We start from the raw sequence: 14,088 nt of genomic DNA on the forward strand, positions 1-14,088 counted from the left end.
AGTATAAAATGCTTAAATTCTAGATAGGTTATTGCTTAAATGACCGAATGTGCCAAAGGTAAATGCATGTCAAATTGATCCATATGTGTTAAGGGAATAGGAATAAGTATCAGTTTGATGAACTATATATATATATTCTGCTATATAGTTAAGATATGTACATGAAAATATGATAAGCCATATGAATTTTGTGTTTGTGTATGTGAACTAGATATTTAATGGATATTCGGCTAAAAGGGATTAAAGGTTAAGTCACAGGAATTTTGGTAATATACATATTCGGTCATTAGGGTTATATGTACTTTGGCTATGTGAGTTATGTATTAAGTAAGCTATTTATTTGATATGTATATTCGGTCATAAAGGTATACTTGGAGAAATGTTTAATTAAATTGTATTAGAATGTTTAAAGTGATTAAATGGGTATGACCATTTCGTATTTGAGCTAAAGGTAGCTATATGACCCAGTAAATCTCTTGTCATATTCGACCATAATCTAGCATGATGGGATTTTAATAAGCTAAATTTGTTTGAATTAGCTCAAGAGCATAGAGGGGCAAACTCAGATAAGGGAAAAGAGAAAGTAATCGAATAGCCGTTGTAATCGTTCGACGATATCCGAGGTAAGTTTTGAGTAGTCGCCTTTAGTATAAAAATTTATGATGCCTTGATATGTGTATATTAGATGAATTGTGCCATTTTGATTCTACTTGAATTAAGTTGTGTGATAAATAATCTAAGTATATGAACTATAGTCGAATGGTCAATACGGGTTAAGCTTAATTAATGAAATGTATATGGAGCTTATATTCGCATGTAGCAAATGACTACTAATATGACATGTTCAATGAGACGTTTTAATATATGATTAAATATGCATGATACTTGAGGAATTGTACCCGGGCTTAAAGACTCGCAGGCTATATGCTGGAATGTTATCCGGGCTTAAAGACTCGCAGGCTACGAGCTGGTATTATACCGGGTTTAAATTCCCGCAGGCTGGTGCTAGAAATTTGTTTCAAGTTCTAAGACTTGACAGGTTTGATGCCAGTAAATTAAGTAAGATTACGACATTGAATATCTGCGGAAAACCACCGTCGAGTAAGTACTATATATTTAACATGTTAAGGTACGTATTATGTACTCATATGTGAAATGATTTTAAAGTGAACTATTAGTATTAAAGAACGATATATATATATATATACGTGTGGATGAATACGGTATTTAAGAATAAGAGAATGACCTATTCGGTCAATGTATGTCATTATATGAAAGTATGTGACTTAAAGTAATTGTATGAGCCATATACTGTAGTTAAATATGTGTTGAAAATTTCTTGTGTATTCATATATATATATTCGACCAATAGGCTTTATAATTAGTGTACTTGTGAATATTCGGCCAAGTAATATATAATTAGAATACGAGTTCTGTGATACTTAATGTTCGGTTTAAATGACACGTTTTAATTGTTTGAAATGCTTAAAACTTACTAAGCCTCGAAAGTTTACTCTATTCCTTATTTTGCTGTTTTATAGATTATTGATTTTGGCCACCGACTCGAAGATCGTCAGCAATTCATCCTACTATCTATCTTTTTGGTACAGTTTTATTTTGGTCCTGATATGGCATGTATAGGTTAGGCTGAAGATAACTATGTTTTGTAATTGTAAATATTTTGGCCATATGAAAATGGCATATATATAACACAAAGATCAATATGTATTCAGCTCGATCTCTGTTTATGTTAGTTAATGTGGATGAGAAATTTAATGTTTAGCTCGGTAATACCTTTTTAGCCTAAATCCGACGATCGAATTCGGGTTAGGGGTGTTACAAATATGATAGAGATATCATTTCAATTCAAACATTTACATACATGGCACGTACAAACAGCTTGGTAATTTTAACTGTTAAATTGTTAAAATATTAATTGTATTAAAAGTCACAGACAGGTGTAAAATCACTAAGTTTTTCACTGGTGTAAGTACATTCCTCCCCAGAAATCAATATTAAAAGTTTACCATTCTTTCTTCTATTTTATGCATGTGCGAAGGCTTATAAATAAAATTCCTATAGAGATGCTGATACACAACAAAGAATTGTAAATCAAAACATGAGCATTTAATTTTTTTTAACCTTATTTTCATATTTTAATTTTTTCTTATTTTAACTTTATATTTTTTAATTCTATTCTGCACCATTTGTTTTAACTCAAACAACTGTAGTGCAAGGCTAAATTTATAAGACAAAATATAACTAACAGCTTAAAATTAATGAAAAAAAAGTTGAAAACTTGAAATAACAAAAACATTATGAAGATTTATTGAGAAGATTTCATTGATTCAACCAATCGATAGGTTGAAGAATATACAAACTTATATACAATATTTAGGCTATATTATTTGTAACAATATAGAATTTTTAATTAAAATTTGTTTTTTCTTAAAATGCTATATTTTGCAAAATAAATATATTTATAGAATTAAATTTACTTGTAATTACATGGTGATACAATTACTATTTTTTTTGAACAGTTCACTGGATTTTACTGATAAAAAATAAATAACATAATAAGGAAATGTTCTTGTATAACTTTGAAGCTAAGACCTAAGTAGAAAAAACTAATAGAAGAGAAAACCAACCCAAAAGAGAGTAAATGATCCAAGATAAAAACAAATAACAATTGAAATAAAACAAAATAAGGAAATGAGAAACCTAATCCAGTCACTGTCAACAGCTGGTACCCATTAATTATTCGTCTTTTCGAATCTCTATACCAGCACTTCAACCGATAGCAAGTTTCACAAAAGCTTTCATTTCTGCTGTCCTTATTTATTCAGATCTTCTATGGAGGCTCTTCAATTTAGGTGTCTCGGCCATCTCTCCTCTTGTTCGCGTTGAAAATAGGCGAAATCTGCTCCCTCCAAGTACTCTATGGTGTCCATAAATCGAAGAGAATTGTGTGGATTTTAAAGGACAAAGCAAATATATAGAGAGAGGTCAAACTAATATATATATATATATATATATAATTTTGGAATTGCTAAAATGATTTTTAAAATTTTCAAGTGTTAAAATAAAGTAAATTGTTTGGGTGACAAATTATAAATTTGTACTCTCCTCATTTATGATATTATTTACTTATAAAAATTGATAATAATATTTGTTAATGAGTAAAAATTAAATCATCGAGTTAACTCCATAGAGAAAGAGGGGAGACTATAGAGAGGAGTAGAAGAGAGTACTAAGAGAGAGGGAGTGTAATTTGGTGGTGTTGTGTTTGTCCTTTGTCATGAAAATTTTGAAGAATTATTTAAGGGAGTCACTCATAGGTTGTATATCCTCTTTTAATTGGTGAATCATTATTTAATGTAAATCTTTATTAGATCAACTATATAACTTAACGTGATAAATATGGAAAAGAAGAGAAAAGAGTATTGAGAGAGAGATTGTAATTAGGTAGTGTTGTGTTCATTCTTTGTCGGGAGGAATTTTTGAAAGATATTTAAGTAGAATTTTTAATATTTATATTCCACTTATTGTAATATTACTAATGAATTACTTTAGGCAAAAAAAAATATTAATAATAGGTTAGCATCAATTATATTTTGAGTAAACTACACTTAAGGTTATTAAACTATTAGTAAGTTAATATTTTGGTCTCTCAACTTCAAAAAGTTATAAAATGGTCATTGAACTATTTGAAAGTTTTTATTTAAGCCACGCAACTATTAGAAAGTTTTTATTTAAGTTACTGGACTGTTAAGCTTTTTCTTTAAAACCCGGCTAGCAAGCTCCAAGCAACAATTCGATGATCATCATGGTGGATCAATAACCATTGATGAGTAGAAAAACATACATTAGATCCAAGTTGATCTGACGAACAATGTCAAAGATAAAAGAAAAAAATTGTTTGAATTTTAATTTATAAATTTGTGCCATTCAAAGTTATTTCATAAAATAAAAAGAAAATAAAAACTGAACTTTAGAAGAAAAAGGGAATGAGAGGTTTTGTTTGGCGCAGACGGTCCAATAACTTAAATGAAAACTTTTAAATAATTCAGTGACCATTTTATAACTTTTTTAAATCAAATAGTCAAAATATAAACTTACTAATAATTCAGTGATCTTAGACGTAGTTTATCATTATATTTTATATATTTTTTATTGTGTCTTAGATGAGTTTATAGTTTGTAAAAAGAAAGGGGAAATATCTGAATAGGTAAGCTTAGGTACTATACCTGTTCAATAACACCAACCATACTCACAAGATCGTCACTTCAAAAATAAACAGGCTTACAACCAAGATCAACAGATTTCTTCACTGCATCCACTAGCATCTGAGTCTTTCTACTAATCTCAGGCCATTTAGGATCCAGCAACATCCCAGGTGTCGTTCTAATCCCCGCAACAACCCTCGCAAATTCCTCTACCATCAAACCCTCCTGCGGTAGCTCATCACAATTCACAACTACTCTCTCAGGCTTCACATTCCACCCGATATGAAGATCCACAAACTTTGCACCCAACGTGAACTCGAACGATGCAGAGCTCTCTCGTTGCGGGATGATGAAGTCGTTGAGATTCAAGGAACCTTTGGAACCAGTTATGGTCAAGTCCATGGATGTATCGGCGAGGAAAGAGCAGTGAATGATTGCGTTGGTCGTGGCTCCTGATGATGATGGTTCTGTATACTGAATGGAAGCTGAGAAGGAGATGATGACTCCATCGGAGTTTGTAGTGACGTCCGGTAGGGCGGTGACTACGGTTGGGAGCTGGTAGTTTTTGGCCCATAACACAGCTCCGAGGCAGTACCAGCCAAGGTCACCCAATGCTCCGAGACTATCCAGGTTTCCTTTTACTCTTATGTCATTCTCAAAGAATTCTGGGGATGCTGAAGTTGTTGATGTGCTGTATATCTGAAAACCAAAGAGCAACAAATTCCATTAGTAGATTGATATAATAAATAGGTAGAATTGTGCTATTAGTTCATATAATTTAATAAATTTAGTTCATATACTTTTTGAATTAGTCAATTTTAGTCTCTATACTTTTCAATTTAAAATTTCACTTCTGGCACAAATGGTGGCATTAAAATTTGATCGGTTAAGTTTACTATACAAAACTTGTAGATTTAATTCATGTTCTCCAATTGAATAATTCTTATTTCTTATTCTTTTAGAAATTTAAAATTTCATTCTTAACTGAAACAATAGCAGTTATATCCATTATTCGACATTTTCTGTGAGTAATATGTGAAAATAAAAAACTAACACGACATTACACATTTCATAATATATTTGCCGTATCAAAATTTGGTAACAACAAAACTTAATGAATTCAACTTATTACCATTCGATCAAGATTGCCATTTTAAAATTCGAAAAATAAATGGACTAAAAATGACAAAATTAAAATGTAGAAACTAAACCTACAACTTACATGCGATATAATTACTAATAGAACAATTTACTGATATTTATTTTTACCAACAATCTGGTTTTGTCAGTAAAACAAGTTCAGTGTAGATTAATATATAGTGACAATTTCACTCTTTTCGTCGCTATTACTATAGGCATCCTATAAAATTTTTGAAATATATAGCTGGAATCAAATTCTAAATGAATCTGATAAATTTAACAAAAAACTTACATAATTGACGTTTCCTAAAAGCTTGGAATCAAAGAGCATCTCCTTCATTTTAACAGTCCTAGGATGGTGTAACCACATCGACCCATCCATAAACTGCAGGCCATTAGATTGACATGCTTCAAGTATTGTATCAAGCTCCCCCACATCAAGAGCCGTCGGTTTCTCGATCAGCACATGCTTGCCTTTTTGGGCAGCCATGACCGCCCAATGGACGTGCAAGCTAGTCGGCAATGGCATGTACACCGCATCCACCGACGGGTCATCCAGCAGTTGGTCGTAGCTCCCGTAAATCTTGACCCTTGGGTCCAATCCGTTGTCACTTGCGAATCGCTTTGCTTTGTCTATGGAGCGGCTGGCGACGGCGTGGAGGATGGAATTAGGGGCTAAGTTAATGGCTCTGGCCACTTTTCTTGCTATGTTTGCACATCCCACGATGCCGAAACGAACTTGAGCTACTTCGGTTTCAGCCATTTTTGTTTTTAAAGCTTTGTTTAACTGAGTGTGAAAAACTTGCTTGAACATGCCGTGTTTGAGAATGTTCTAAGGGATGAGGATCGCTTCTATTCCCTTACGTGGCTTCATTTTGGGCCGTATAAGCCTACTTAAGTGGTTATCGCATGATAACTTGCAGGTGGAATAATTTTTATAGGGATTAAAATTTAATTATAAATTTTTAAAAGTAAAATATAATTTTGTTATTAATTCATAATTTCATATTTTTAAAAATTAAATAGAATTTCTTTTTCATTTTGGAAAGTTAAAGTATAGTTTTACAAATAAAATAGCAATTATTCCATATTTAAAGATTCATCTATTGAATTTCGATTTGATCCAATTTTACAATGATATACTTTTTAGGGTAAATTATAAAAATAGTCACTTTTGTTTACTTCAGATTTTAGTCACTTATGTTTGAAATGTTATGTTTTAGTCACTTATGTTATAGTTTTGTTACAAAATGGTCACTTTGCCGTTAAGTTCCGTTATCTCCCTAATAGAAATCCTACGTGACAGTCCAAATTGGTTTTAAATGCCGATTTGGATGTCCAACTAGGACGAGAATAGGTTTTTAATTAAATAAATTTAATTAATTAAATATTTTAAATTAATTACACTTTGAATTGAAAAAGAAAAACTGTTTGTCTCTTTTTCTTTTAATTTTCTATTCCATTTTGATTGAAAAACTATTCTTATCTCAGTTGGACATCAAAGTCGTTAGGGAGATAATGTAGCTTAATGGTAGAGTGGCTACTTCGTAACAAATCGATAACATATGTGACTAAAACGTAACATTTCAAACATAAGTGACTAAAATGTAATCTAGGGCAAACAAAATTGACTATTTTTGTACTTTACCCTACTTTTTATTTTGAAATCAGATTTTGAGGATTTTTTTAATTAAACATTTTGACTTAAAATTGCAATACTACCATTTTGAAAAGTTTTATCAAAATATTCCTCTTTTGATTTTATAATCTATTTAGCTTTTACAAAATTTTATAACATTTTAATTATTAATTTTTCCATATGTAATAAGTAGGTGTAAATGAATGCGAAGTTCGATGAACTGTTTATGAACCATTTATATAACATTCGTTTATGTTTATTTATTAAGTTAAATAAACGAATATAAACAAAATTTTGTATTCATTTAATAAATGAATGAACACGAACAGAGGTGTATTAAGTTCGTTTATATTTACAAACAAGCTCGTTTATGACTCGTTTATTTAGTAATAATATTTTCTTATAAAAATTCTATTAATATATATTAATAAAATTATCCTACTTTGTACTTTTTTCATTTATAATATAATTATTAATATTTATATTTGAGTATTTTATATCTAAACAATACATGCAAGTGTATGCATTTATTGTTTGTTTATTTATTATTTATTAACATTGTTCGTGAACATTAAACAAATAAATATGAACATACATAATTTTAATTTAAACAAACATGAATAAAATTTAAAATTCTTAACGAACACAAACTGAACATAATTAAACTTAAAATAAACAAACGATTATGAAAAAAGGTTTCTGCGTTCAAATTAGATTCATTTACAGCCCTAGAATTAAGATACGTTTAAATTTTATTTATAATATGTATCGTATTTCATCAAAATGAAATGATATCAATTTTGCTGGGTCTACCTTGTTAGGGTCTAAATAAGGGTTAAGATCCTCCTAACATGCATGGGATAATAATAGACAAAAAAAAAAAATTTAAGATAAACTACAAAAATAATCATTTTTATTTGCCCGAAATTACATTTTAATTACTTATATTTAAAATGTTACGTTTTAGTCACTTATGTTATCATTTTATTACAAAGTAGTCATTCTACTGTTAAACACCATTACATCCCTAACAACAATCCTATGTGGCAGTCCAAATGAATTTTAAATGCCAACTTGGATGTCCAACTAAGATAAAAAAAAAAATTCAGTCAAAATGAAAAAGAAAATTAAAAGAAACAAAGACAACGGTTTTTCTTTTTCAATTCAAAGTATAATTAATTTAAAATTTTTACTTAATTAAATTTATTTAATTAAAATCCTATTCTCGTCCTAATTGGACATTCAAATCGACATTTAAAATCCATTTGAACTGTCACGTAACAAAAATGACTATTTTTATAGTTTACCTAAAAAAAAATAATGAAAAGGAGCCAAACCCAACCTCTAAATTAGTACTGCAAGTCAGTTAAAACTAATTCAATTAATGAAAAAAGCAAATTAAATAATATTCAATAGAAAAGAAAAAAAAATAATTTCATTGTATACTACTTGAGGCAAATAATTTCATTGTATACTACTTGAGTGCTTTTGCCTTTATTAAATTTAAGGCCATGAAATAAAAAAGGGCAAAAAAAAACACAATTTTAATGATTGACACAAAAGAGTCTAATAAGGTTAAGAGCAAGAGAAGGCTGTAATTAGCTGAATAAATGTTAAACCCCATCTTCTACAGTCAAAATGGCTATATCATCATTTATCCCAAATCAGTTTTTAATCTAAAAAGAGAGATGCAAACTAAACCTTGTGTAGAACATTTCATCCGCATCTTCATCTACAAATCGGCCATTTTTGACTTCCTATCTGAGCCACCATCGCTGTATTGCAGAAACCGGACCGTTCAAAAACGGAGCATACTGCTGGACAAGAGGATTAACCGTCCTCCCGATCTTTGCCCAAACACTTTGGTGGTAACCAGTTGTAACCGGAGCACGGTACATAAGCTTTAATAGCTGTCAGAGTGGGGAAAAAGGGGTTTAGTCTAATTCATTCATTCTTGAAATATGATTTCAAGAATAATGCATAAAGATCATATAATACAAAAAGCTATAACATGCAAAAGGGGACGATGGGATCAATAAGTTTCCTAGTCTAAAGAAATTCATTCCAACACTGTTTTCAGCATGCATAAAATGGGTTCTCTACCAACCTATCATACCATCCAGACAATTGTTAACCAATAGAAAAAAGAGGTGACAGAAGAAAGAAGCATTACAGACCTGCCAGTACATGAAAGTTTGTATGATATTGCGTTGCCACCTGAAGAATTTGATACAAAATTCAGCAAACTATGAAAGCTGGAGGAGGTGTATCTATTGGCTTAGCAATGAAAAATAAACCAAAAATGGTAAAAAGATATAGGAAGCTGACGAGAACAAAGAAATGATTAGAAGGAAGCCAACTCCGATCTCAGCATGTGAAGAGAGTATGCTAAGAGTAGTGGTGTTCGATTCTACCCACAAACAAGGATCTTCCAAATACTTCCTGCTTAAACAAAAGGAGAAAGTATAAATAAAGGAATGGACAACTAGACCTTCAAGTACAGACATGCACATCCACAAACAACATGGATTTTGTTTCACCCATTTTTGGGCTGAGATTAAAGAATGTTGTAAAGCAAATTGAACTACTCTGCATCTGAAGAATTGGTTAAGATGAAAAAAAAAAAAAAGGGATAAATACTTCAGATTAACATTCATGAAAGGTAAGCTTTCCGTTTCATTAGTACCATTACCTTCTGCGAAAGTTGTGTAAAATCCTCCTTACAGTGCCATAATGCTACTGTCCTATTATCTTAAATGGTATGTAATACTAAGAATGCTGTTTTACTCTAATTGAAGTGTAGCATTATTGTGTGTTACCAAGTAATAAGGATAACAAGCCACTGAAGCAAAGGCCTAGGGGATGGAAAGACAAGGTGAGGCCCAAGGAGGTTATGGGTTCAAATCTCTCCGCCCCCATCTATGAAAGAGTATGTTTATAACATTAAAATGGGAAAAAAATAACAATAATGATCATAACATACTCTTAAAAAGAAAGAAAACAACAGGAGGAAAAAATAGCATGTGATTTCTGTCCATCTGAGAGTCAAGCATTTTCATTTAAAGAATATCATCAATGAATTAACTGAATTTTACTATAATGTTAATAGTCTGATAATTAATTAAAATAATAAAGGATAAAATATATCAGCACTCCGTCGTAGCAGATGGTTTATACATATATGAGTAAAGATCTACCTGTACAAGGTAGAACGATTGAAATTACGCCTTAAGAACTTTGCAACATGTTCAAGTGCTCGGCATAAAATGGGAATCAAAGCAACTGCAGAAAAGAATAATATTGATTCATCACACTAAATGATAAAGAGAATTCCTTAAAACTATTTAGGAACAGAAGAAAGCTTACATTTAAGGCAGAGATGAGAAGTGACAAATGTAAGGCTGTAGATAAAGTAGATAAAATCTTTGGTTGTAATTATTGATTGAAAATACACTTGAATAGCCTGCAAATTCCAGGCCCTTGGTATCTGCATAAACAAAAAGGCTATATTCAAGAGAAGAACCTCAGTAAATCAAATTAAAAGGATGATAAGTTAGCGGAAATAAGCGTACCCCATATAGTGCATACAAAGAGTATAAAGCGGAACAAGCAGTGCCCATGAACGACAGTCGATATGCTCTGATAGAAAGAGTTCTAGTAACAAGTGGAAAGATGGCAAGCACAGCCACGATAAAAACCTGCAAGAGAAAATGTAACCAAAAAATATTGGCAGGAAAGGAAAGGTAGCAGCTGGCTTAGAATTTCATAATGATTTATTAGTCGTTAAAATCAACTAGTGATCTCTCACAGACAGATTGCAAGAATAAATCAGGAAATACAATGCACATTTTACTCATCACTTCCTAATATGCAAATACGCACATGTTGGAGAAAGAAAAGAGTGAGGGTAGGTAGTATACCCAAGCATTGACAGAAAATTGTATTGTTTGCCGATCCCAGCGCATAGAAGTCGTATTTGAAGTGGCAGCTGCTGATGCCCTTGAACTTCTAGTGGTTGAGCCTAAATTACAAATTTAGGATTGATTTCAATGAAGGAAACAGCTCATTAATAAGGACGAGCAAATACACAAAATTCTACAATTTTATGTTATTTAGTGCAAATATTAACTTCTTTGTCTGACCTCATTGGCAAAAACAAGTTTTTACCTGCATTGTGTGCTCGAGTGCTTTCATTCGCTGATGATGATGAGGTTGATGATGAAGCAGATGGATTTGATGACATAGCTTCTACCACAAGGTCAGGATCCTGTTCATAAAACATATCCCATAAATCATCAGATATGAGTTGCCATGTAACAATACTAGAATATTACTGAAAGATGAGTGTACTAGAATGTTACAAACATACATATAGATATAAAAGTCTAATCATTGCAAGAAATTGCATGTAAACAACATTAACGGACAAGACAAGTTCCATCAAGGGGAATAGGACAAAGTTTCCCTCTGATTCTATTTTTCAAGCATGTAGACCATTTTATAAATTACTAAGATTACATCCAATTGTTGCTTCTATCCTTTGCTTTTTGTTTTGAAAAGCCAATTGCAGAAAACTAGTTTTAATGTAAAACCCAAATGTCTATACAATGCCAAGAATTACAAAATGAGTTGCATGGACTTGAGTGGTAAGAGTGGAAGGAATTTGGGCAAGGATCAATTAGGGATCCTAGGTTTGGAACATTGTGACTTTAACTTTCATATACAAATAGGATAATAGAAACATAAGTCAATAGTTATATTGAATCGTTACGTTAGGTTTGGTGATACCTTTTAGTTATTTTCTTATTTAAAACATGATTTTGCTACTTTCTATTAGCTTTTGCTTTATAACAGAATTTAAGGTATTGTTTATTCGTTGCTTTCTTGCTCTTTTGCTTTTGAAACATTTTCTAATAAAGTCCATTTAGATGCAAAAATGCATAATATGTTGAAGAATAGCAATTGTAATTGCAACCTTGAATTTGAAGAACAAAGTGCATAGTTTTCATGTTATCTATAAAAATTATGTTAGAATTGATGTAGTATTACAATCTAAGTTTTCATTCTTAATAAATAATGAACCTGTTGTCCACCATTTACTATTGTTTTTTTAACAACTTTATATAAAATAAAAGCAAATCACATAGAAGAAGTAGCAAAACAAAGAAAGAAATTAACCCGGAAGTACTTCAAGACATATTAGAGCTTTTGAGCAGAAGAAGAAGCAAGCAAATTCATCCAATATTGCATTAACTCAAATTGATTTAATAAAAGCCATAAAAGGGATGAAAACAATATTGCAAACTACACCAAACCCGGTCGATATACCATATATCCCAATTCCAGAACCATGAAGCCAATGGCATTGATACCACAATGGTAACAGTGGAAATGGAATGGACTGCCATAGTTAGAAAATAAAACATGTACTATTGAAGGAACTAAAGTTAAACAATATAAAAGAAAATGGAATCACCCTAGTGGAATAAATATTAGGGAATACTCTTACTACTCTTTAACATCTTTTATTTGTTGATGACTATGTTAACTAATTCAAGATTTGCAGAAATCAAGCATGGTCGCCAGCTCCAAAACTCAATATCAAATTCAAAAGGTGATCAAAAAAGGTCATAAGGTGAACTAGTCCAAATCCTAGTACTTGCACATATCATGATGTTGAGGCAATAAAAACTAAGCAATGGCTGGTAAAAGTACCATGGAAGCCCCTGTATTAGGAGTTAGATTGCATTCTGCCTCCTCTACTAAAAAAGGGGCAAATTAGTCTCTGTACTTAAGATCAAAAAGCAAATTAGTCATTTTTGTTAAAATTTTGATCCATTTGTACTATTAAAAACTGTCGTGGCTGACGAAATAACCATACAGTGACATGTAGCGTGTCATGTATATCTCATGCTAATGTACAGGGATCAAATTTTAACCGTAGAAATGAATTAAATTCATAGAAGGACCAGTTTACTCTTTAATCTAACCTATAGAGACTAATTTGCGCAATTTTTAAGTAGGGAGAGCAAAATACAATCTGACTCCTAGTACAAGTACAAGGGCCTCCATGGTACTTTTACCGCAATGGCTTTTTTTCCTGAGGGGCCAACTGGCCAAGTGATAGCTAACATTTAAAGATTGAAGTAGCAAAAACTATCTCAAGAAGAAATGAATGTGTTAAATCGAAGCAGTGGCTACTGACGTTTGTCATCCCTACCTATAGATGCTTTGTTTTCAAGTTACCAAAGAAATCATATATAAATTCACAAGTTCCAAAATTGAAGAACAACAAAATAAGATTTGAGCTGAAAAAGAAAAGCCCATATACCAAAAGTTCCAACCATCAAATTCTAACCTACCAACACATAACACAATAAACAAGGGTTACAAAAAAAAAAATTAAACGTGAAATTGCAAATTCTCCCTTAATCAGCTGACAAACACAAAACAGAAAGAAACCCAGATTCCAAATTCGTAGAGAAACAAATGGAAAATCTTAAATAAACCCAAAGCACAAATTGATAGAACTATTATAAAAAGAAAAAGAAAGACAAGAAACATACGATATAGCGCTGGTAGAACTTGCGCTTGAAATGATCAACCACATCGGAGCGAGATGCCAGGTGAGGAGGAATCAAGACATTGGACCAATAGTCTGCCCACCTTGGGTCGTTCTCGTAATCGTAGGCAGCGGCCGCCATCTTCTTCAGCTTCTGCGAATCTTCTCTCTCTTCTCCCATCCTTTTTTGTGTTACTTTTGTTCCCAATTGACATTGTTGTGGGTTAATTGTTTAAATTGTCAATTCTGCTAATTTTTTTGTTTTCTTTTAATTTCATAAACTACAGGGTTTATTAATAATAATTTTTTTAAAATTAAAGCAGTAAGGTAAATTAATTTTTAAATAAATCTTATTGTTTATAAAAAAATAAAGAAAAAAATTAAATATTTTATTTTGGGGTGACGATATCTTTTTTTTTGACACAATAACTATAATAAATAAGAGGATAATCTGCTTTAAGACATTCAAACCGATATTTTCCTGCATTGATAACAATATTCGTACTAATCAAGCTTAATTA

General features: G+C 31.4%; 2 protein-coding genes across 3 annotated transcripts; both read right to left on the bottom strand.

Moving 5' to 3' along the window:
* Positions 1 to 2,526: 2,526 nt before the first annotated feature.
* On the bottom strand, positions 2,527 to 6,259 carry LOC108469024 (uncharacterized oxidoreductase At4g09670-like). Of its 2 annotated transcripts, XM_017769908.2 has the most exons (3): positions 5,659 to 6,259; positions 4,248 to 4,925; positions 2,527 to 2,938 (listed from the first exon to the last, which is right to left on the bottom strand). In XM_017769908.2, the coding sequence occupies exons 1-2, from the start codon at positions 6,178 to 6,180 to the stop codon at positions 4,287 to 4,289; spliced, it is 1,161 nt and encodes a 386-aa protein (XP_017625397.1). In that variant the 5' UTR covers positions 6,181 to 6,259; the 3' UTR covers positions 2,527 to 2,938; positions 4,248 to 4,286. The 2 variants fall into 2 exon arrangements, with proteins under 2 accessions (XP_017625397.1, XP_017625398.1); XM_017769909.2 differs by lacking the exon at positions 2,527 to 2,938 and having other exon boundaries at positions 4,190 to 4,925; positions 5,659 to 6,258.
* Positions 6,260 to 8,522: 2,263 nt separating this feature from the next.
* On the bottom strand, positions 8,523 to 13,812 carry LOC108467870 (uncharacterized). Its single transcript, XM_017768684.2, has 9 exons — positions 13,572 to 13,812; positions 11,173 to 11,272; positions 10,926 to 11,026; positions 10,578 to 10,703; positions 10,372 to 10,492; positions 10,203 to 10,287; positions 9,334 to 9,447; positions 9,183 to 9,222; positions 8,523 to 8,915 (listed from the first exon to the last, which is right to left on the bottom strand). The coding sequence occupies exons 1-9, from the start codon at positions 13,746 to 13,748 to the stop codon at positions 8,763 to 8,765; spliced, it is 1,017 nt and encodes a 338-aa protein (XP_017624173.1). The 5' UTR covers positions 13,749 to 13,812; the 3' UTR covers positions 8,523 to 8,762.
* Positions 13,813 to 14,088: the final 276 nt, after the last annotated feature.

Source organism: Gossypium arboreum, chromosome 8, assembly GCF_025698485.1.
Source record: "Gossypium arboreum isolate Shixiya-1 chromosome 8, ASM2569848v2, whole genome shotgun sequence".
Lineage (NCBI taxonomy): Eukaryota > Viridiplantae > Streptophyta > Magnoliopsida > Malvales > Malvaceae > Gossypium > Gossypium arboreum.